Below are 24,403 nucleotides of genomic sequence, written 5' to 3' on the forward strand. Positions count from 1 at the left end.
TCCCAACATGACCTCTGGGACCGTGATTTTCAGTGTCCTTCCATAGTATGTCCTGATGCCAAATCTGGCCCATGGTATGTTCATGATTCCTTAACATTCCCGTTCCTTCCTTAGTATCATTAACCTGGTTCAGTTGGTAGCACTCCAATCCACTCCAAGGTAGCATGGTGGCACAGTGGCTAGCACTGCTGCCTCACAGTGCCAGGGACCCGAGTTCAATTCCGCCCTGGGTTGACTGTGTGGAGTTTGCACATTTTCCCATGTCTGCATGGGTTTCTTGCGGGTGCTCTGGTTTCCTCCCACAGTCCGAAAGATGTGCTGGTTAGGTGGATTGGCCATGCTAAATTGTCCCTTAGTGTTCAAAGATGTGCGCAGTAAGAAGTCTCACAACACCAGGTTAAAGTCCACCAGGTTTATTTGGAATCGTGAACTTTCAGTGATTCCAAATAAACCTGTTGGACTTTAACCTGGTGTTGTGAGACATCTTACTGTACACACCCCAGCCCAACGCCAGCACCTCTCACAATGGGGTATTGCCAAGCTAAATCCTGAATTGATTGTGTGCTGTCCCAGCCGAGTTATTTTAACGATCTGCTGCCGGCATTCTTTTCCACCCAAAGAAAAGCTTAGTTTCTGATTCCTAGACATGGTTTGGAATGCAATTAATCAGTCATATTGGCAATACCTCATTGTTAGGGGAATTAGCGGGATAAATATGTGGGCTTACGAGGATAGGGCAGGTGGTGGGCCTGGGTAAGATGCTCTGCCAGAGAGTTGATAACGTCTACTGAAATATCCCTGCAGTGTCTGAGAGATTCCTGAATTGTAAGAGGTGTCATTTTTCCAGAAGTGGATGTAAAAGGTCCTGTAGCTATATAAAATGAAATGCAGGGAGTTCTTCTGGTGTCATAGAAACAGGAATAGGCCATTGAGCCCATTTACCTGCTCCACCATTTAATATGATCATGGCTGAATGGAGGGGCGGCACGGTAGCACAGTGGTTAGCACTGCTGCTTCACAGCTCCAGGGACCTGGGTTCGATTCCCGGCTTGGGTCACTGTCTGTGTGGAGTTTGCACATTCTCCTCGTGTCTGCGTGGGTTTCCTCCGGGTGCTCCGGTTTCCTCCCACAGTCCAAAGATGTGCAGGTTAGGTTGATTGGCCATGCTAAAAATTGCCCTTAGTGTCCTGAGATGTGTAGGTTAGAGGGATTAGTGGGTAAATATGTAGGGATATGGGGGTAGGGCCTGGGTGGGATTGTGGTCGGTGCAGACTCGATGGGCCGAATGGCCTCTTTCTGCACTGTAGGGTTTCTATGATCTATGACCTCAAACCCTTTTACCCACACCATCCCCATAACCCTGGCAGTTAACTGTCAGCCACCATCAACTAGTGCATTTCTGCCCAACCAACACCAGAAGCAGCCATATTGTTTTCCAATTGTGGGATCTTGCTGTGTACAAACTGGTTGCTTATCTGCCAATAAAGGATTGGTACAAATGCTGACCTTGCCAGTGTTGCCCACATCCCACCACAGAATTTTGAAAAGTAATCGTGACCACACTTCTGTAAGTAATTCCGCGGATATGAAATGCTTTGAAACATCACACAGGTTCAGTCTGGGTGATAATTTTAACCTATCTGTTGGCTTGTTGGGGCATCAAGAAGGAATGGTTTATTTGAATTGATTTATATTGTCACATGTATTAGTATACAGTGAAAAGTATTGTTTCTTCCACGCTATACAGACAAAGCATACTGTACATAGAGAAGGCAAGGAGAGAGTGAAGAATGTAGTGTTACAGTCATAGCTTGGGTGTACAGAAAGATCAACTTAATGCAAGGTAGGTCTGTTCAAATGTCTGATGGCAGCAGGGAAGAAGCTGTTCTTGAGTTGGTTGGTACGTGTCCTCAGACTTTTATACCTTTTTCCTGACGGAAGAAGGTGGAAGAGAGTATGTCCGAGGTTCATGGGGTTCTTGTATATGCTGGCTGCTTTTCCGAGGCAGCGGGCAGTGTAGACAGAGTCAACGGATGGGAGGCTGGTTTGCGTGATCGATTGGGCTTAATTCACAACCCATTGTAGTTCCTTGTGGTCTTGGACAGAGCAGGAGCCATACCAAGCTGTGATACAACCAGAAAGAATGCTTTCTATGGTGCATCTGTAAAAGTTGGTGAGAGTCGGAGCTGAGATGCCAAATTGGCATAGCCTCCTGAGAAGATAGAGGCGTTAGTGGGCTTTCTTAACTATAGCATCAGCATGGAGGGACCAGGACAGGTTGTTGGTGTTCTGGACACCTAAAAACCTGAAGCTCTGGGCCATTTCTACTTTGTCCCCATTGCTGTAGATGGGGGCATGCCCTCCTCTATGCTTCCTGAAGTCGATGACAATCTTCTTCATTTTGCTGACATTGAGGGAGAGATTATTGTTGCCGCACCAGTTCACCAGATTCTCTATCTCATTCCTGTACTCCGTCTCATCATTGTTTGAGATCTGACCCACTACGGTGGTGTCACCAACAAACTTGAAAATCGAGTTGGAAGGGTATTTTAACTAATATAATATAAATTCAAGATAATGGTCAGACCGAACATATAGAAAAATCTTCTCTTTTCTCCTCCCTGCTCCAACTGAGGTTCCTCCCCATCCCAAGATGCTTACGCTTGCTCCCGATAGATTTGGCTTCCCACGCTGTCTCTCCATAGGGTCCAGTCCACTCATGTGGCCTAGTGGGATCGTCCCCTTAAAGGAGCCATGTTACCACATTTTCTCATCAGGAAACTGAAATGCTGGGTGAAATCGAATAAAATTGGGTGGCTGAATCAATGCGGTAAGTGCCTCGCTGGCAAATTAGGCTGAAATGAAGAAAGAACTTGCATTTGTATAGGACCTTTCAGAACTTTGTGGATAAGCCAGTGCACTTCACATAGCCAATGAAGTACCTTTTGAAGCATAGTGACTGTTATAATATAGGAAACATGATGGCCAATTTGCGCACAGCAAGCTCCCATATACAGCCGTTTGATAAATGACTCGATGAACTGTTGAATTTCAAATAATACTTGGCACTTGTCAGCCACCATCAACTGGTGCATCCTCCATGGCAACAACCATACCAGTCATCACTCCCTTCTCATACAGTATAGATCTGTTGATTTTAAATGTTGACCTGGACACCAGGCAGGACTATATCTGTTTGATGGGGCCTTGGTTTAATATCTCATCAGGAAGACAGCACCTCTGACACTACAGCACTTCCTGCTCCACGGTTAGAATTAAAACTCAATAGCTGGAATTTTCCGGCCGTTCACGCCAGTGGGATTTTCCCATCCCACTGCAGTGAACAGGGATGTGTCTTGTTGCCAGAATCCCCGTCTTGGCTGCAGTGGGACCATGGCGTGAACGGGTGGTAAGATTGCGTCCAATGTTTCTAATTGGCTGCCAGTGAAAATGGATCAGTGTAAAAGCTGTGTCAGTTTGAGGATAAATTCCGAAATCTGGGGGAGGAGATAACATTAGTTCTTCACTAAAATAAATGAGTCTGGCTGTCACACCGTGCTTTCAGTAGGATTTTTGCTGGATTATTGGTTGTATTGTAAGGTGTCAGATAATGAAATCATGTCTTGCTTTGCCCTCAGCATGCCTTGGAAATTCATCATTGAAAGAATGCAGAATCTGTCAAAAATTACTCAGTCCATTTCAAATAACTTGTCATTTCATCTCCACTCAGCAATAACCAAGCTTGACAGCTTTTATCTCCCGGCCATTCAGCTGTCAATTAGACTTGCAGAGAATTGGCCCAATATTATTCCAACACTGCAGATAAATACCACACTCAGTCACTCCCAAAGGAAACATTGCGACATTTTGCTTTGTATTAACTCCTGTTCTTTAACCTGTGACATGCCAAACCTTTCCTCCTCACCCCATTCTCACTTTGGAGAAAGAATACAGATGTATACAGGGGGCCTTTCACATTCGCAATGTGCCAAAGCACTGCACCATCACTTTTGAAGTGTAGTTCCTGCTGTAATGTTGGCAAACCTGTTGATCCGCAATGTGGTGTGTACCCTGATCGCCTGTTTTTCTTTTATTTATTTGATTTGATTTATTATTGTCACATGTATTAGTACACAGTGAAAAGTATTGTTTCTTGCGCACTATACAGACAAAGCATTCCATTCACAGAGAAGGAAAGGAGAGAGTGCAGAATGTAGTGTTACAGTCATAGCTAGGGTGCAAAGAGAGATGAACTTAATGCGAGGTAGGTCCATTCAAAAGTCTGACAGCAGCAGGGAAGAAGCTGTTCTTAAGTCAGTTGGCACATGTCCTCAGACTTTTGTATCTTTTTCCCAGCGGAAGAAGGTGGAAGAAGGTATGTCTGGGATGCATGGGGTCCTTAATTATGCTGGCTGCTTTGCCGAGGCAGCGGGAAGTGTAGACAGAGTCAGTGGATGGGAGGCTGGTTTGCGTGATGGATTGGGCTTCGTTCACGCCTTTTGTAGTTTCTTGCGGTCTTGGACAGAGCAGGAGCCATGAGGGATAACACCTCGGCTCTTTTTCAAAATAGCTTCATGGGAATTTTCACATCTGTCTGGAAGGACAGAGGGGACTTTGAATCCCTTTTCCACCCAAAAGACAGCAGCTTCAACATGCAGAGGACCAGAGCGACCTTGGGGTGCATGTCCATAGAATCCTGCAGACAGCAGGACAGGTAGATAAGGTGGTTAAGAAAGCAAGTGGGATACTTGCCTTTATTAGCTGAGGCATTGAATATAAGAGCAGGGAGGTTATGCTCAAGTTCAGAAGGAACAGGAATGGCCTCCTTCTACAGTGTAGAAGGAGGCCATTCGGCCCATCAAGTCTGCACCGACCACAATCCCACCCAGACCCTATCCCCATAATCCCATGCATTTACCCTAGCTAATCCCCCTGACACGATGGGGCAATTTAGCATGGCCAATCCACCTAACCCGCTCCTCTTTGGATTGTGGGAGGAAACTGGAGCACCCGGAGGAAACCCACGCAGCCACAGGTAGAACTCCACAAATACAGTGACCCAAGCTGGGAATCGAACCCGGGTCCCTTGCATTGTGAGAACATAAGAACATAAGAAATAGGAGCAGGAGTAGGCCATCTAGTCCCTCGAGCCTGCCCCGCCATTCAATAAGATCATGGCTGATCGGATAGTGGTTTAGTTCCACTTACCTGCCCGCTCCCCATAACCCTTAATTCCCTTATTGATCAGAAATCTATCTACCTGTGACTTAAACATATTTAACGAGGTAGCCTCCACTGCTTCAATGGGCAGAGAATTCCAGAGATTCACTACCCTCTGAGAGAAGAAGTTCCTCCTCAACTCTGTCCTAAACTGACTCCCCCTTATTTTGAGGCTGTGTCCTCTCGTTCTTGTTTCCTTTCTAAGTGGAAAGAATCTCTCTGCCTCTACCCTGTTTAGCCCCTTCATCATCTTATATGGGTCTATAAGATCTCCCCTCAGCCTTCTAAACTCCAACGAGTACAGGCTCAATCTACTCAATCTCTCCTCACAAGCTAACCCCCTCATCTCCGGTATCAACCTGGTGAACCTTCTCTGTACTCCCTCCAATACATCCTTCCGCAAATAAGGGGACCAAAATTGCACACAGTACTCCAGTTGCGGCCTCACCAGTGCCTTGTACAGTTGCAGCAAGACCTCCCTGCTTTTATACTCCATCCCCTTCGCGATAAAGGCCAACATTCCATTTGCCTTCTTGATTACCTGCTGCACCTGCAAACTGAGTTTTTGCGATTCATGCACAAGGACCCCCAGGTCCCTCTGCACAGTAGCAAGTTGTAATTTTTCACCATTTAAATAGTGCTAACCACTGTGCCATCATGCTGAGTTGTACAGAATGTTGGTTAGGCCACAGTGGAGTACAGTGTGCAGTTCCGGTCACCTCACTATAGGAAGGATGCGATTGCACTCGAAAGATGTTTCCTGGGCTGGAACATTTCTCTTATGAAGAGAGGCTGGATAGGCTGGGGTTGCTTTCCGTAGAGCAGAGTAGGTTGAGGGCACATGATCAAGATGTACAAAATTATGAGGGACATAGGATAGGACCAGAAACTCAACTGGACTAACCACATAAACACAGTGGCTACAAGAGCAGATCAGAGGCTAGGAATACTGCGGCGAGTAACTCACCTTCTGACTCCCATCTACAAGGCACAAGTCAAGGATGTGATGGAATACTCTTCACTTGCCTGGATCAATGCAGCTCCAACAACACTCAAGAAGCTTGACAACATCCAGGACAAAGCAGCCCTGCTTGATTGGCACCACATCCACTCCCTCCATCACTGATGTTCAGTAGCAGCAGTGTGTACTATCTACAAGACGGACTGCACCAAAGATCCTTAGACAGCACCTTCCTCACGATCACTTCCAACTAGAAGGACAAGGGCAGCAGGTACATGGGAACACCACCACCTGCAAGTTCCCCTCCAAGTCCCGCACCATCCTGACTTGGAAATATATCGCCGTTTCTTTGCAGTCACTGGGTAAAATTCCTGGAATTCCCTCCCTAACGGCATTGTGGGTCAACCCACAGCACGTGGACTACAGCGATTCAAGAAGGCAGCTCACCATCACCTTCTCAAGGGCAACTAGGAAAGGGCAATAAATACTGGCCAGCCAGCGACGCCCATGTCCCACGAATGAATAAAAAAAAGAATGGTAAGGAGCAGGAGATTTAGAAAGACTGTAAGGAAAAGCCTTTTGACCCAGAGTGTGGTGGGAATCTGGAACTCACTGCCTGAAAGGGTGGTAAAGGTGGGAATCCTCACAACATTTAAGGAGCATTTAGATGAGCACTTGAAACACCATAGCATACAAGGCTCTGGACCAATTGCTGGAAACTGGGATTAGAATGGATGGGTGCTTGATGGCTGGCACAGACGTGATGAGCTGAAGGGCCTCTTTCTGTGAATCTTCCAGCTTCAGACTCCAAGTGGAGAATCGCATCGCTGATCCAGGGCTGATTTAGAGCTGAGATGGCTGGCTGTATGGTGTCTGCCTTTCCTCCAGCAATCCTTCCCAGCACTGCTTCCCAAGAACATGTTGCCCAACTCCCCCAGCTGCTTTCAAACTCATTCTGCCGGCTGCCCTTTTTAAAAGATCCTTTCAAGGAATGTGGACATTACCGGCAAGGCCAGAATTTGTAGCCCACCTTTCATTGTCCATAACATTGAACTGAGTGGCTTATTGGGCCATATCAGAGGGCAGTTAAGAATCAATTGCTATGCTGCGGGGGTCTGGAGTTACTTGTAGGTCAGACAGGTAAGGATGGTAATTTCCTTCCCTAAAGGACATTTGAGAATCAGATTTTATAACACTCAATCACAGATATCATGGTGAGGCTACAACACCTTTTCTGGATTTAATTCTTGTCCCCAATTTATTTGGTGACAGTTTTCCCAATGCTGGGAATTCAATGTGGGTATGGCCCACCTGATTCCCCCCCCCCCCCCCCCCCCCCGCACTCCATGCCCCGTCCCCTCCCCACCCTGCCATCATGCACCACCCCCCCACTCCCACATGCCCGCAGGTTCTGTTAAATTCCGCCTCTTGTCTCTCAGGCTGCCGGAGATTACTGCAGCAGCTGCTAGGCCCGAGGGAGCCAGCAGGCCCTCACAAATGATGAAAACCGCGCTGTTGTACAGAAAATGTCAAAACCGATTAATTCTGGAGCTTTGGGAATTGCAGTCAGGAATCTAGGTGTCCAAGCATCCCTGGGAATTTTTGGAAAGGATGTTTGTGGTCACTGATTAGGAACAGCGCAGGAATCTCTGTGTAAGCAGCTCATTTCCTAACCAGGAGAAAGCTGCAAGAAGCAAAGCCTTTTACAGCAATCCTGGACTGTGAGTCCCGCCATCGAGGCATTCTTTGAAAATGATACTCAGCTGACCCCATCAGTGCCGTAGTCAGCAATTCCCCCAAATTGCTAACATTGTATGAAGTAACAGATTCCATTACAATCCCACTTTCCCCCAGCAAACCCTCACCCTCTGCTCCATGACCACCCACCCCCATTCCCCAACCCCCTCCTACGCAACCCCCACCCCCCCTCCATGACCACCCACTCCCGTTCCCCACCCCCTCCTCTATGACCACCCATTCCCCACCCTCCCCCTAGACAACCCCCCTCCTCCATGACCATTCATTATCAATCATTAAAAAGTAACATTGGATAGTGTTAAACATATCAATGCTTCTTAAATTTCACCATTAAATTGCTTGTGAAGTGTTTACTTGGTCTTTCCCCGCGCCCCCCCCCAAATTTTAATAAAGGTGTTAACTCACCCCCCTCCTATGCAACCCCCCACTCCTCTCCTCCATGACCACCCACTCCCCTTCCCCACCCCCCTCCTATGAAACCCCACACTCCCCTTCTCCACCTCCCCACCTTCACCGCAACCTCACCAACTCCCCTTTCCCAGCTCCCTCCTATGCAACACCCCACTCCCTTCCCCATACCTCTCAGCTCCTCCGCAACCCACCACCCCTCCACCCCCAATCTTTGCCTCAATCCACCTACTCACCTTTCCCACCTCCCTAAATAACTCCCCCCCCCCCCAAATCCCTTGCCCACACCCTTCCTCCGCAACACCCCCCACTTCTCTTCCCCACATGCTCCAACTTCTCTTCCCCACCCTCCTCCCCATTTCCCTTCGCTGCAACACCCCCACCCCCTCTCCTCCACAACCCGTCCACTCCACTCCCCTTTCTTCCCCCCTGCCCCCAGTTTGTGTTGACGTTAGTTGGCACAATAAGAAAGGTCAAAGATCATTGGCAGATCAGGCAAGAACCGAGGTTAATGGCTTCGATTTTCCTGGCATTGTGGAGACTCCAGGGATATTCAAAAACAGCAAGTGGGACCCAGATCTGGTAGTCCTTCCCCCAATTCCCACAGTTCCTATTTCCACTGGGACTATTCCTGCAATCCCAAACACAGCAGGGCCTTTTGAACTCAGTGCTGAGTTTATACAGACCTTGTTTTCACTTGAGCAAGGGCCTTTCCTGTAACGCACGAGTGACGAATCTTTAGAGAAGTCAAAAATGTTCTTGAAAGATTAGGTCTGTAGAACTGTCATGCTGTTAAGTTATTTAATTGACCAGCCCTTTAAAAATTATCTAGTGACCTCTGTAATAGGTGTTCAAAAATGTACTTAATCACTATATGGTTCCTGAGGCCTGCCCATTATAGATGCTGGGTGAGTTGGAAGGGACGTTAGAAGGTAGGTGGGACATCATGATTTGGCACTAAGTTACTGTAGGGATTATATGGAGCCATGGGGGGGGGGGGGCGGAATTGGGGGGGGTGGGGGGGGGGGGTGCATGGGTTGGCCTGGTTGGCTGTGTGTGCATGTGGTATGGAGTGAGGTGGGTGAGACGGTATGGGGGATAAGGGCTGAAGGGTCTAATGTTTAAGATAACAATGGGGATGAAGTCCCAGAGAATAGAAGCGAGCCTTTTAAACAGCCCCTCCAGCGGTCTCCAAACTGTGGGCCCGACTCCGTTCAGCGCCCACTGCCGCCCTCCCCTTACCCGAGACTGAAAATCCTGCCATTCGGGGGGACGTTTACCCAGGCGGATACAGGTGAGACAAGAAATTTCCCTCTGCCCAACTTGGGAGTGGAAATCCAGGCTCACTGAGCCTTCATCATTTCCAAACATCCTCCTGAAAGGTTAATCCTGTTTGTCGCTCCACAGACATCACCAGACCTGCTGAGTATTTCCAGCATTTTCTGTTTTTAATTTCACATTTCCAGCATCCGCAGTTTTGGGCTGGGGTTTTAGCCTGTGAGTCAGTTGGCTTTCACAGGCATGGGATGGTCATTGAGACAAATTATCAGATGGGTGATGGAGCCTTTGGAGTAGGCCCCAAGAGTTTGGAGCAGGAGAGAATAAAAAGGTGTTGGGGATGTGTGAGTCCCTGTAACTCCACACATTTCCCATGGCTAATCCATCTAACCCACACATCTTTGGACACAAAAATTTAGCATGGCCAATCCACCTAACCTGCACATCTTTGGACTGTGGGAGGAAACCGAAGCACCCGGAGGAAACCCACGCAGACACGGGGAGAATGTGCAAATTCCACACAGAAAGTGACCTGAGGCTGGAATTGAACCTGGGTCCCTGGCGCTATGAAGCAGCAGTGCTAACCACTGTGCCACCATGCTGTCCCATCACCACCTTCTCAATGGCATTGAGTAATGGGCTATGTTACCAGCAGCATTCACTATCCAAGAAATAGGTTGAACAGGAAGATAGCTGGCACGTTGATGGCAAGCACATCTGTCTAACGCGGTCCGCCTGCCCTGGGAAACACAAAGTTAGGGAAGCGAGTACTGGACGAATCGGCCACTTCAAGCAGCCAATGAACGTGAGAAATGTGTTCGTCTTTGAACTGGTTATAGCAATGTGTATCCTCGCGAGGCAAATGAAAACTCATTATTCGTGAGCAATGCGGATGTAATACATTCTGCCTCATTTTTAAAGAGCATCAATATCATTTATCACCAGCACCTGGGGAACCATTTGTAATCACTTTAGATGAGTGCTCACGTGGATTGTTACAGCAAGTTTCTTATTCCTTTTTCCTTTGATCCCTCAGCAACTTGGCAAATGGGGGTCAGAGTATCGGTGTGTGATGTTATGACAGTCCCTGACACACACACTCACTGAGTGTACCTCCTTCACTGGGAGTGAGGGGTTCCAGTATATGTCCTCGTTTTACGAGGCACTACATTACTCTGGGATGCTTAGCAAACCCGCCTCCATTTTATCCTTCATCTCATTTCCAGCTTCTCTATCTATTGCCCCAGCTCAGGGCCCCTTCACGGCAGCGACACCTTGTTTGTTGCAGCTTGTCCATAGAATCCCTACAGTGCAAAGGAGGTCTTCTGGCCCATCAGGCCTGGACCGACAACAATCCCACCCAGGTCCTATCGCCGTAACCCCACATATTTACCCTGCTAATCCCCCTGACACTAAGGGACAACTTAGCATGGCCAATACACCTAACCTGCACAGCTTTGGACTGTGGGAGGAAACTGGAGCAACCGGAGGAAACCCACGCAGACATGGGGAGAATGTGTAAACTCCAGACAGATGGTAACTCAAGGTCAGGATTGAACCCAGATCCCTGGCATTGTGAGGCAGCAGTGCTGAACACTGTGCCACCGTGCCACCCAAAAGTTGGAGTGGAGATCTCCCATCAAGGATCCCTTTACCAGTCTTGAGTGGTGTTGCGTCGATGGAAGAATTTGCGAGGAACAGTCCAGCACTGGGGTTACCAACTCTTGTTGGACATATTGCTGATGGTATCGCCACAGGAATGCCCACCTTCAACTGCTCTGAGCCCACACTCAGACCACTGGTCACCAGAACAACCACCTTCATGTGGAAACACCCATTGAGAAGCAAACAGACTCGATTGGATGATTCTTGGCTGTCAATCAAAGAGTTTCTCCAACCCAACCTCCGGCCCATCTCTAATATTTTTAGAACGGATAAACAAGTGTGTTCAAAGAAAATAAAAGACAATTAATTTTCCTCCAGTTACTGGAAGCAGTGTCCAGGAAATTAATGTTTAATCGACCCTGGAGAAATTGGCAACTCCATTCAGGTCCCAGGAGAGCCCGAGGGGGTCATATTCCAGTTGTGGATGTCAGACGACAGCCAGGATGATCCTGTCCAGTAGATTTATATTGTTTTGGAACAACATAACCCTAGCTGGCTGAACGAGAGAGCCTGCGGGGCTATTGGGAGTGATCGCTCTGATTTACCTTCCTGCTGTCATCTTGCTTCTCCCTCAGTTTCCTCTGTAATTATTGAGCATGTGTCATCATTTCGAGAGTTCAAGTGGCTGACTGCATGTCCCGTAGCAGACATTTCTGAAGTTATTGAAGGTTACCCACCTCGCTCCTTGGTGCAAATGAGACTGGGACTATAGTCAGGAGGTGTTTCTTTTTCTCTTTATGATGCTAAGGCCCAGGCTGAGGTCTTTATTCTTTGAGGTTGCTTTCAGATGCTTTTAAGTTATTTTTCTTTAGTTGGGATGGTGCACGTCTAATTAACAAAATAAGACATCTCCGATTTAGCCAGAGTTTGAAAGCCAGCACGGTGGCACAGTGATTAGCTTTGCGGTCTATGTCTACCTTTGCGACAGGAGGCCCCCAAGATAGGGAAAATTGGTTTGCGTTTTCCAGGATCTTTCTGTTGATGTTAATTGACAGGGGAAGATATAGTGATGTGGGAACTGGTTGGAAGAGGGCCTCAGATTTCTGGGTGTTTAGTGAAAGGCCCATCTTCTCACATGCTTCTTAGATTGGTTTTCCTCAATATCAGCCACTAAGTGAAACTAGCAGCACGTTGGCACAGTGGTTAGTGCTGCTGCCTCATGCCGGGGAGGTGGGTACGATTCCGACCTTGGGTGACTGCCTGTGTGGAGTCTGCACGTTCTCCCCATATCTGCGTGGGTTTCCTCCAGGTGCTCCAGGTCCTCCCACAGTCCAGCAGGTGAAGTGCAGCATTTGCAGCAAGTAGAATGGAGAGCATTGTTGTTATAATGACGCAGCCTTGGACGACCCCAGTTTTTGCTGAGATAGGGTTTGTCGGATTGGAGAGAATCACGGCTTGCATGTCACTGTGGAGCAGCCAGAAGATTGTGACCAATTTTGGAAGCCGTCCTAATTTGAGGATACTCCATAAGCCTTCCTGGTTTAGAGCTTTTATGAAGTCAAAAATAAGCCATGTATGGAGGCTGGCGCTGGGTCAATCTCCCTAACAGCACTCTGGGTCTACCTACAACTCGAGAATTGCAGCAGTTCAAGAAAGCAGCTCACCACCTCCTTCTCAAAGGCAACTAGGGATAGGTAATAAATGCTGGCCTGGCCAGCGACGCCCACATCCCGTAAAATGAATTCTAAAATAAATTGCCGTGCAGTGACAATCATGTCTGTGGTTCCTCTCGCTTGGTCAAAAACCACATTATCTGATGATCTACCTCCATCAACCTGACCCCCAAACAACGGAGACAACAGAAGCTACGATGAAAGAAAAGTAACATTGAAGTTCTCAAAGGCCCTACTCAAGGCAGCCCTTCTCAGTTGATGCCTCGCTGCCAATTTCCCAACCTTCATTCACCAGGATCAACAGTGTGCCCACCCTGCCTGATAAACCCGAGAGACCCTGGTCCCGGAAACATCATGACTCAATTTTCAAATTCACTGACGACACCACCGTAGTGGATTGGATCTCAAACAATGATGAGAGTACAGGAAAGAGATCGAGAATCTAAGTGAACTAGTGCGACGACAATAATCTCTGCCTCAATGACAACAAAACAAAGGAGATTGTCATCGACTCCAGGAAGTGTAATGGAGAACATGCCCATGTCTACATCAATGGGGACGAAGTTGAAATGGTCGAGAGCTTTAAGTTTTTTAGGTGTCCAGATCACCAACAACCTGTCCTGGTTCCCCCCCCCATGCTGACACTATAGTTAAGAAAGCCCACCAATGCCTCTACTTTCTCAGAAGACTAAGGAAATTTGGCATGTCACCTATGGTTCTTTCTGGTTGTATCACAGCTTGGTATGGCTCCTGCTCTGCCCAAGACCACAAGGAACTACAAAAGGTCATGAATGTAGCTCAATCCATCACGCAAACCAGCCTCCCATCCACTGACACAGTCTATACTTCCCGCTGCCTCGGCAAAGCAGCCAGCATAATTAAGGACCCACGCACCCCGGACATTCTCTCTTCCACCTTCTTCCATCGGGAAAAAGATACAAAAGTCTGAGGTCACATACCAACCGACTCAAGAACAGCTTCTTCCCTGCTGCCACCAGACTTTTGGATGGACCTACATTAAGTTGACCTTTCTCTACACCCTAGCTATGACTGTAACACTACATTCTGCACTCTTTCCTTTCCTTCTCTATGAATGGTATGCCTTGTCTGTATCGCGCGCAAGAAACAATACTTTTCACTTTATACTAATACATATGACAAAAATAAATCGAGTCAAATCGAAGACTGACTGGATATAAATGAGCTAGAGATGGTGGACCTTATCGAGCGTAAGCGCAAGACCTTTGCAGACTGGAAATTCACCACACCTCAGGAGAAAAGCAACCATCCTGCAGACATGGAAAGGCAACAGTACAGCATAAACCCATGACAAAGAGTAGAAAGAACACTCAAGATCCAACAATTCGTGGATACCAATGGTGTGTGATTTCTTCAGCATTGTCAAGACTATTCTTGGCCCTAGAAGTGGGTCCCATTGAGACTCAGCATGGAACGGAGGCAGGAGGACAGTCAGGGCTCATCAGAGTGAATATTTTGAAGAACTCGTCAACTGAGACTCTGGGAATTTTCCGGCCGCGCTCGCCCCAAGACCAGAAAATCCCGCCCGAGATCAACGGACTTTTGCATAGTCTGTGTCCGGCCCGCTACAATTCCGGTGGCGGGTGGGACAGGAAAATTCCGCCCTCTGTCTTTGACTTGAACATCCTCAACCCCATTCCTCAATACCCCGTCCAGCTCAGTGTCCATCCAGAGCAAAGTTGAGAAAGGCAGCTAAGAAAAAAACAACAAAACCCTTGGGACAGATGGAACCACTGCTGCAATTCTGAAGCACAGCAGAGATACACTCCCGACATGGCCGTCTCTCATCTGGGCAGAAGAGCGTTGGCTGGGGGATCTCGGGGACATTACGATGGTGACTATATTCAAGAAGGGAGAAGAAGTCCAGTTGTAGTAAGTAGAGGGGAGTCTTCCTGCTGTCGACCACACAGAAAATCATTGGAAAAATCCCCCTCAACCACCTCCTCCCGATGGTTAAGGAATACTGATTCTCTGAGTAAGGGAGCCAATCAGTTCAGGAAATTGGAGGTTCAATTGTCGATCTGTACTGACGAGCAGAGTTGCACAAAAGAACCCTGATAGAGAGAGGAAAAGTCAGGTGTGATTCCACTGGTTTTCTGCATTTGCTGTGCGTGACATTGGATATTAATAGTGATTTCTTCCATGATTGAATGGTTAGGCTCATATCTGAATAATGATCAATTGAGCAAGTGCAACAAGTGGTTTAAGCACACTGACTCTGTGTAGGATGAAAGTTCCTTTATTCCACCGGTATCAAAACTGTGTAACTTGTCAAAAGGAAGTGTAACTCCAAGAAAACAACTATTTACAGAGAATATTTACCACTGACGCTCCAAATCTCTGTCCTCGTCTGGCCTTGCATTCTCAAGATGTGGAGATGCCGGCGTTGGACTGGGGTAAACACAGTTAAGAGTTTTAACAACACCAGGTTAAAGTCCAACAGGTTTATTTGGTAGCAAATGCCATTAGCTTTCGGAGCGCTGCTCCTTCGTCAGATGGAGTGGAAATGTGCTCTCAAACAGGGCACAGAGACACAAAATCAAGTTACAGAATACTGATTAGAATGCGAATCTCTACAGCCAAGCAGGTCTTAAAGATACAGACAATGTGAGTGGACGGAGCATTAAGCACAGGTTAAAGAGATGTGTATTGTCTCCAGACAGGACAGCCAGTGAGATTCTGCAAGTCTAGGAGGCAAGCTGTGGGGGTTACTGATAGTGTGACATAAACCCACCATCCGGTTTAGGCTGTCCTCATGTGTGCGGAACTTGGCTATCAGTTTCTGCTCAGCGACTCTGCGCTGTCGTGTGTTGTGAAGACTTGCATTCTCAATGCAGCATTCACCAGGTGTGTTCAGACTTGTCCTCTGCCCAGCTCCTGGCTGCAATCCTGCTCTCGAATCCATGAGACTTCTCAGACTTGGAAGTGCGGCCAGTCAGTCTGACTCTTTAGCCACCCTCACCGGCTTCAACCTGTCCTCAGTTCATGCCACTCACAAGTCCTGGCTTTGTCCAGACTGCTTTCTCCCTCGTCTCACGGCCTCTGGCTCTGCCCCTCAGCTTGTCAAGGACATTTCTCCCTGCAGGGAGGTTCCTCTATTCAGTGCACTCCCCCAGCATCACCACCTGCTGCTGGGGGCCCCTCTACAGAAGTATCTGAGATGTGCGACAGCCCAAAAGACTGTCTTAAAACAAAGAGTAAACGACACCAGGAAAAGATGGGAAGGGAAATCAAGCAGGTTTCTTACTTTTAAGGGCGGCACAGTGGTTAGCACTGCTGCCTCACAGCACCAGGGACTTGGGTTCGAATCCCGCTTGGGTCACTGTCTGTGCGGACAGTCTACACATTCTCCCTGTGTCTGCGTGGGTTTCCTCCGGGTGCTCCGGTTTCCTCCCACAGTTCGAAGGACGTGCTGGTTAGGTGGACTGATCATGCTAAATTCTCCCTCAGTGTATCCGAACAGGCGCCGGAGTGTGGTGACTAGGGGATTTTCACAGTAACTTCATTGCAGTGTTAATGTAAGCCTACTTGTGATACTAATAAAATAAACTAAACTAAACCATAGCAACATATCTCATCTTGGCCACTGAGGTGTCCAAACAATTGCCTGAAAAGGAAACACTGGTTGGTGTTTGGGTAGCGCAGTGACTGAATGACTTGTCCTGGGCTCCATTTTGCACAAATTGACTGCAGAATTCTCATTTTTGATGGTTGCAAAGGGCAGAAAAGAAAGGGGTGAATTGAGAAAGTTTCTTGGTTCCTGCAGATCACTGGCTAAGAAGCAGCACTGGAGGAGTGTCTCACTGGGAAAAGGCAAAAGGACCAGCCAGTCTCCAATGACGAAATCTCACTCCAGCTCAGTGGAGGTGAGGGGATCCTCTGAGGCAATGTCGAGGGAGCTTTATATTGCCTCATACACCATTTGAACTGGAGTTAATGGGTGCTTGATGGGTGGCAATGAGTTCTTACCTTCAACAATAACATCCTTCCTCCCTTCACACACTCATTCACACATTAAAAACTCAAGATCTGAAAATGTTACTGATCCCCTGTTGGGAAGGGGGTGGAGGGGTGGGATGTAGTCTGGATAAACACAAGTTCAACAATTTACTTACAATTTCTCTGGGAATCTGTACGGTTTAAAATTCGGCACCACACTAATTGTTTACTTAGCTTCCAGTAAAAGTGCAGGAACTGCCTTATCTTTAGGAGAGCTGTGATTATTCCAACTGGGAACTGTTCCACACTGAGCTTCCAGATAGCACTGCGGTCAGCATCTACTCTTTTGTTCATACAGAAACTGGCTGAAGCGATACTGCTTTAACGGAAACCTCAGCCAATGAATGAAAACTTCTGCCCTTGAAATACAACTGGATCTGTCATCTCCCAAATTGAGAGAGGACTTCCTGTCACTTTGCGGTGGTTATCTTGAAAAATTTGCTGTACATTCCGACGAGCTTTGAATGTTTTTAAGGATAAACTAGCTAGATTCGAGATTAACAATGGGGAATGAGAGGTTATTGAGGGTAGGCAGGAATGTGGGATTGAAGTTACAATCAGATCAGCCATGATCTTATTGAATGGGGAAACAGGTTCGAGGGGCTGAGTGGCCTACTCCTTCTCCAAATTCCTCTGTGATCAATCATAGATTCATACAATCCCCACAGTGCAGAAGGAGGCCATTTGGCTCATCAACTCTGCACCGACAACAATCCCACCTAGGCCCTATTCCCGTAACCCTACATATTTACCCCACTAATCCCTCTAACTTACGCACCCCGGGACACTAAGGGACAATTTACCATGGTCAATCCACCTGACATCCTTGGAATGTGGAAGGAAACCAGAGCACCCGGAGGAAACCCACGCAGACACGGGGAGAACGTGCAGACTCTACACAGACAATGACCCAAGCCGGGAATTGAACCCAGGGCCCTGGTGCTGTGAGGCAGCAGTGCTAACCACTGTGCCACCGTCAGCCCTTACTTCCTTCCATCGGACAACCTGGCTCCATTCAGAGTGACAGGGATGTGTTGAAGTGTGAAAACTGCAAGTTTATTGGGCGTGATTTTAAAATGACCGGGATTAAACTGGAGTTTTCCTTCTTTCTGTATCCAATGGGGAGTTGCAGGCCGGGTGGGATTTTCCACGCACCCCGCCACATATCTCACGGTGACAGAGGCAGCTCTCCATTGGTCAGCGGCGGATCATGTGGTCTCGCTGTTGTCAATGGGGTTTCCCGTTGAACACACCCCCTAGCTGCTGGCGGAACAAGAAGATCCTGTCGACGTGAACGGCTGGAAAATTCCGGCCTCCGTTCCCTCTTGGAGAAGTTAGCAGGGGATTCCATCTGATGTGATGGGTTTGAAATGTTAAGGGCCTGCAGCACAGACACATTAATGTCTCAGCTCCCCCAGGGACTGTGATTTGATTCCTATCCACTGACGCCATTAGAAAGTGTGGTTTAGGGTTGGTGCTATTACCAACAAGTCAGACACAACTGACGTTCTGATTCCTGATACAATGGAAGCCTGAGTTTAATATCATCTTCACAGAAAATGTTTCAAAGGGAAAAACATTCTTATAACAGAGGAACGTCAGCAGAGAAGCGGACACCCCAAACTGTATTGAGTTTGGAGTCCAGTTAAGTTAGATCCCACCCCTCCTTGGCCTCTCTCCCCTGCCCCAAATCCCTTCCCACCCCCACCTGAAAATTGGGTGTGTCAAATGGAACGTTGGTTTTCAGCTATCAATTCCACAGGCTGATTTGAGTGATTAAGCTGGAGGTATTATGAATAATTTACACTTTATCCAACGGCCCGTGAATAAAGATGCATATAAGCACTCAGGTGCAGCAAGCGATTGGAAAGGCAAATGGTTGGCCTTCATTGCAAGAGGAGTCCAGTACAAGAACAAAGATGTCTTACTGTAGCTGTAAAGGGTCTTGGTGAGACCACATCTGGAGTATTGTGTGCAGTTTTGATCTTCATATCATAGAACAAGAGATTCGCTACAGTGCAGGAGAAGGCCATTTGGCCCATCGAGTCTGCACCAACTCTCCGAAAGAGCAGCTTACCCAGGCCCTTTCCCGTAACTCCACGTATATACCCAGCTAATCCCCTGAACCTACACATCTTGGGACACTAAGGGGCAATTTAGCATGGCCAATCCACCTAACCTGCACATCTTTGGAGTGTGGGAGGAAACCGGAGCACCTGGAGGAAACCCACGCAGAAAGAGGGAAAACGTGCAAACTCCACACGGACAGTGACCCAAGGCCGGAATTGAACCCTGGTCCCTGCCGCTGTGTGGCAGTGGTGCTAACCACTGTGCCACCCTTACCTAAGAAAAGAATGTACATGCCATAGAGCGAGTGCAGTGATGGTTCGCCAGACAGATTCCTGGGATGGCAGGATTGTCGTGTGAGGAGAGACTGGGCCTGTATTCCCTGGAAATTAGAAGAATGAGAGGAGATCTCATTGAAACGTGTAAAATTCTGACCGGGATGGACAGACTGGATGCAGGGCTGCTGTTTCCCCTGGATGGAGGGTCTAGAACAAGGAGTCACAGTCTCAGAATACTAGATAGGCTGTTTAGGACTGAGATGAGGAGGAACTTCCTCAGGGCGGTGAACCTGTGGAATTCTCAACCACAGAATGCTGTGGTGGCCAAGTCACTGAATATATTTCAGAAAATAGATAGATTTCTAGACTCTAAAGGTGTCAAGGAGTATGGGGAGAGTGTGGGAGTATGGTGCTGAGGTAGGGGATCAGCCATGATCATACTGAATGGCGAAGCAGGCTCAAAGGGCCGAATGGCCTACTCTTGCTCCCATTTTCTATGTTTCTAATACAAAATACAGAGAGAGTAGATAGAAACAGGTCATTTGCAGTGATTGTGAAGAAGGTATATGATTAAAGGAAGAGATTTCAAACATAGAATAAGAAAACTTTATTGCACCGAGGGTAGTGTGGTGGTGGAATGAATGACCAGTGTTAGTGATTGATGTAAGGAACAGGCCATGTTATTAACCTAGAGGTTCATCCCAGTTGCCAGTGAACTCGGAGACACTGATATTGTTGTTTTCCATCGCGAAGGAATTACTTTCCCAAAGCCAGACCCTGTCAACATGAGGCATAAACTGTAAATATTTGGAGAATGCTCATTAGGCCTGCTTTTTGTTATATATATTTGTTCTTTGATGGGACTTGGCCATTGTTGGCCAAGCCAGCATTTGTCTCCATCCCTAATGCTCTATAACTGAGTGGCTTCCTCAGCCATTTCAGAGAACAATCAAGAGTCAACCACATTGCTGTGGTTCTGGAGTCACATGTAGGCCAGACCAGATAAGGACAACAGATTTCCTTCCCTAAAGGACATTAGGTTTTTACAACAATCGATGATAGTTCCCTGGTCACCATTACTGAGACTAGCTTTTACATCCCTGATTTTATTCATTGAATTTCAATTTCACCAGCTGCCGTGGTGGGATTCGAACCTCATTAGCCTCGCCCTCTGGATTACTAATCCAGTCACATTACCACTGAGCCGCCGTCTCACCCAAATTTGTAGCAATGAATGATTCACTGTTAGCTCCAGGGATTGTGAGATGGAATGAGTTGTGTGGCGGGAGTGATATTTCGGGATGTATCCTTCAGCATTTGGTACCGGCAGTTGTACATCTCCTAAGGGCTGTGTTAGTACTGGACATCGAGACTGTATGAAGCTGTCTTTGGCCTGATTTTTCCATGACTGCAATCCAGTCAAATACGAGGTTAAAGCCACCGAAAGGGTGTCACGATGGCACAGTGGTTAACACTGCTACCCCACAGCGCCGGGGACGTGGGTTCAATTCCAGCCTCGGGTCACTGTCTATGTGGAGTTTGCACATTCTCCCCATGTCTGCGTGGGTTTCCTCCGGGTTCTCCGGTTTCCTCCCACAGTCCAAAGATGTGTGGGTTAGGTTGATTGGCCATGCCAAATTGACCCTGGTGTCAGGGGAATAGCAAGGTAAATATGTGGAGTTACAGGAATAGGGTCTGGGTGGGATTGTGGTCAGTGCAGACACAATGGGCCGAATGGCCTCCTTCTGCACTGTACGGATTCTATGAAAACCCAACCACATGAATGAGAAAAAAGCTCTAACCCATGGCCATTACCCCTCCATCATAGGTTGGGCCTAACTTCAATTCCCAGCTGGGGAATATGATGATAAAAAATCTTACTGTGAATGCTATATCATTAACTATAAACCTGGCCATCCTTTCAATTCCTTATGTTCATCCTCACCCTCACACAGAGACACCCGACATCACCCACACACCTCTGACCAGAGACACGTCACCTCTACGTCCTGACTGACCTCTTCATATTCTCCACAACCCGTCTATCACTTGATGCCTTTTCATCTTACCATGCGGGGATCCCCAGCAGAGGGGGCAGATCTCTGAGGTGCAGTGTTATGGTGTCCTCGTCTGAATCTGGGATTAAGCATCTCTGTTTCTGCCTCAGCACATCAGCTGTTGACACCCTCATCCAAACCTTTGTTACCTCTAAACTTGACCATCTGCCCATCTTTTACCTGCTATAGCTCGTCCAAACCTCTTACCCTTATCCTAACTCACACCAAGTCCCATTCACCCATCACTCCTTCGCTCACTGATCTTTTCCAGACCCCAGTCCACCAACACCTCCACTTCTAAGTTCTCACCCTTGTGTTCAGATTCTTCCAAGGCCATTGGAGGTGCCATCTTTGCAAGGAGATATTAAATTGCCACTTCAAGTGTGTCTTATCAGGTGTGAGGTCTTATGGGGTTATTTTGAAGAAGAACAGGACAGCTTTTACAGCAGTCCTGCCCCCTTTCATCCCTCAGCCAACTCCACCGAGAAAAACAGTAGTGTAGTCCTTATCACATTGCTACTTGTGCATGTGCAATGGTGTCCTCTAGCTGTCGTCAGCCGGCTTCCCAGCATGTATAGACTCTGTCCACCCACCCTACTGGCGTGAATCACACTTTGCCTCTTTTCTTTCTCTAAGTGGCATAAGATTTGAATCTTTCACCAACAAAATGGATTCTGTCCCGTTTGCAAGCTCATTTGGCACTTAGGATTTTTTTCTAAGATCGCCCCCACAGGCTTTTCCTGCTTTACAACAGTGTCTACACTTCAAGTTTTTAATTGGCTATAAAATGCTTTGGGATGACCAGGGGCGTGGAAAGTTCTCTAGAAATTCAAATCTTACTGTTTAAGGAAGGCCCAAACATGTCTTTCAAAGCAGGTGCAATCATTCTGGTAACTAGCCACTGAGGGCCTGAGTAAACTTCACACTGAGTGTCTCTGGTTTTGCCTCTCGCCCTTTAGGAGAGAAATGGTTCAAGCACCGGCTGACATACAAGATCATAAACTGGCCCCGGTACTTGGAGCCAAGCCGGGTGAAGGTGGCGGTGAGGACAGCCTTTGAACTGTGGAGCAACGTCTCGCCGCTGACCTTCTGGGAGGTGACTGATGGTCCTGCCGATATCCGCTTGGCGTTCTACCAGGGCGAGCACAATGATGGGATTGGCAACGCTTTCGATGGACCAGGTGCTGACTGCTGTCTCATCGTAAGATTTTTATTTAACACGCAGTCCTACTTAGTGTCCCGGGTTCAGCTCAGGGACCAGAGCCAGAGGGGGCGAGGAGGAGAAAGCTTTGACACAGTGAGCTTTTCATTGTCTGGAATACACTGCTTGAAAGGGTGGTGGAAGCTTCAGTAGTGACTATCAAAGGGCAATTGGGCATGTACGTAAAAAACAATGCTGGGCTACAGGTAAAGAGCAAAGGGGAGTGGGACTAGTTAGATAGCTCGTTCAAAGAGCTAGCATAGGCATGATGGGCTGAATGGCCAACAAGCCGATTCATTAGTTGCTCGACCAATATCACAACCCTAAACAGCATGGATCAATGGGACTGTTTGAAGAAGTTGACCCCAGTGTTTGCCTGAAAAGAGAGGAAAGATGGTTCTATCCAGTAACCCTCTGAAAGCTCATATGTCAGAGTCAGGAGATGGGATTCATCTCTGATGCCCATCACAGTCGAACAGCCTTCCCACAGTCACTGTCTCGGACAGGTCAGCAGATAAAGTTGAAGTGGGGTGTAAATTGGCTGCCGGTCCGTATACCTGAACAAGAGTCTGTCCTTTCAGGTAAGGAGAAGGGTGAGTGGAATTGGGTAAAGCATCGATTCAGGCCCCAAGGGGCTGGAACCAAACTGGATGAAAGGTTAGGTGCGGTTATTTAATATTTTGATCACTGAGATATTCAGGTAACCGTGTGGTTGTGAAATTCTGTTTAACTCTTCCTGGTGGGAGGATGGGTTTGAGATGATATTAAGATGATCGTTTAAGAAGCCAGGAAGAAATTCAAAGCCTTCGGTAGACAACTCCCTGCAGCTGTGGCCTTCACATCATAGGACAAATATTGAGGCTATTAAGAGTTTATGTTGGTTCATTCTGAGGCTGTCTGGCATGAGGAAATAGAATCATAGAATCCCTACTCCATGGACAGCACAATGGCACAGTGTTAGCACTACTGTCTCACAATGCCAGGGACCCGGGTTCGATTCCGGGCTTGGGTCACTGTCTGTGTGGAGTCCTCTGGTGCTCCAGTTTCCTCCCACAGTCCAAAAGATGTGCTGGTTAGGTGCATTGGCCGTGCTAAATTCTCTCTCAGTGTAGCCGAACAGGCGCCGGATTTTCACAGTAACTTCATTGCGGTATTAATGTAAGCTATTTGTGATACTAATAAATAAACTTTTAAAACTTTACAGTGCAGAAGGAGGCCATTCGGCCCATCGAGCCTGCACCGACAACAATCCCACCCAGGTCCTATCCCCGTAACCCCATGTATTTATCCTGCTAATCCCCCTGAGAACTAAGGGTCAATTTAGCACGGCCAATCCACCTAACCTGCACATCTTTGGATTGTGGGAGGAAACCAGAGCACCCGGAGGAAATCCATGCAGACTTGGGGAGAATGTGCAGACTCCACACAGACGATGACCTAAGGCTGGAATTGAACCAACAAAGTCTTGCAAAGTTGGGTAGTTTTCCTTTGGACAACACAGATGAGAGGGTGATTTGATGCCAGTAAGGCTCGGACAAGGTGGATGGAAACAGATTATTTGCAGAGGTTGAGGGGTCTAGAACGAGGAGAAGACGATTTGGACGGAGGACAGAACAAAGTTTTTCAAATGGTGTTTTAAAGGCATGGAGTTCACGTCCAGGCTTAGTGGTTGTGGCAGGAACAATGGGAGTGAATTTCCTTGCTGTTCTCCTGTGTGGCATTGGTAACTTTAGGTGGGATCTTCCAGTCCCGCTGCAGCATGTTTTCTGGCAGTGGAGGTAGCTCACCATTGGCATCTGGCAGGATTTTCCAGTCCTGCCAAAGCCAATGGCGTTTTGTGTGGCTCGCCTGTCCTGTCA

At 47.6% G+C, this 24,403-nt stretch overlaps 1 protein-coding gene across 1 annotated transcript in view; it reads left to right on the top strand.

The window, feature by feature from the left end:
- LOC144488681 (matrix metalloproteinase-28-like) overlaps positions 1-22,544 on the top strand; it is a gene marked incomplete at its 3' end in the record, with an annotated part of 46,849 nt that extends 24,305 nt beyond the window's left edge. Inside the window, exon 4 of the mRNA XM_078206771.1 lies at positions 22,303-22,544. Within this exon, the coding sequence (XP_078062897.1) occupies positions 22,303-22,544 (242 nt within the window). The remainder of the gene's footprint in view (positions 1-22,302) is intronic.
- Positions 22,545-24,403: the final 1,859 nt, after the last annotated feature.

The sequence above is a fragment of the Mustelus asterias genome, unplaced genomic scaffold (assembly GCF_964213995.1).
Source record: "Mustelus asterias unplaced genomic scaffold, sMusAst1.hap1.1 HAP1_SCAFFOLD_1765, whole genome shotgun sequence".
NCBI classification, from domain to species: Eukaryota; Metazoa; Chordata; class Chondrichthyes; order Carcharhiniformes; family Triakidae; genus Mustelus; species Mustelus asterias.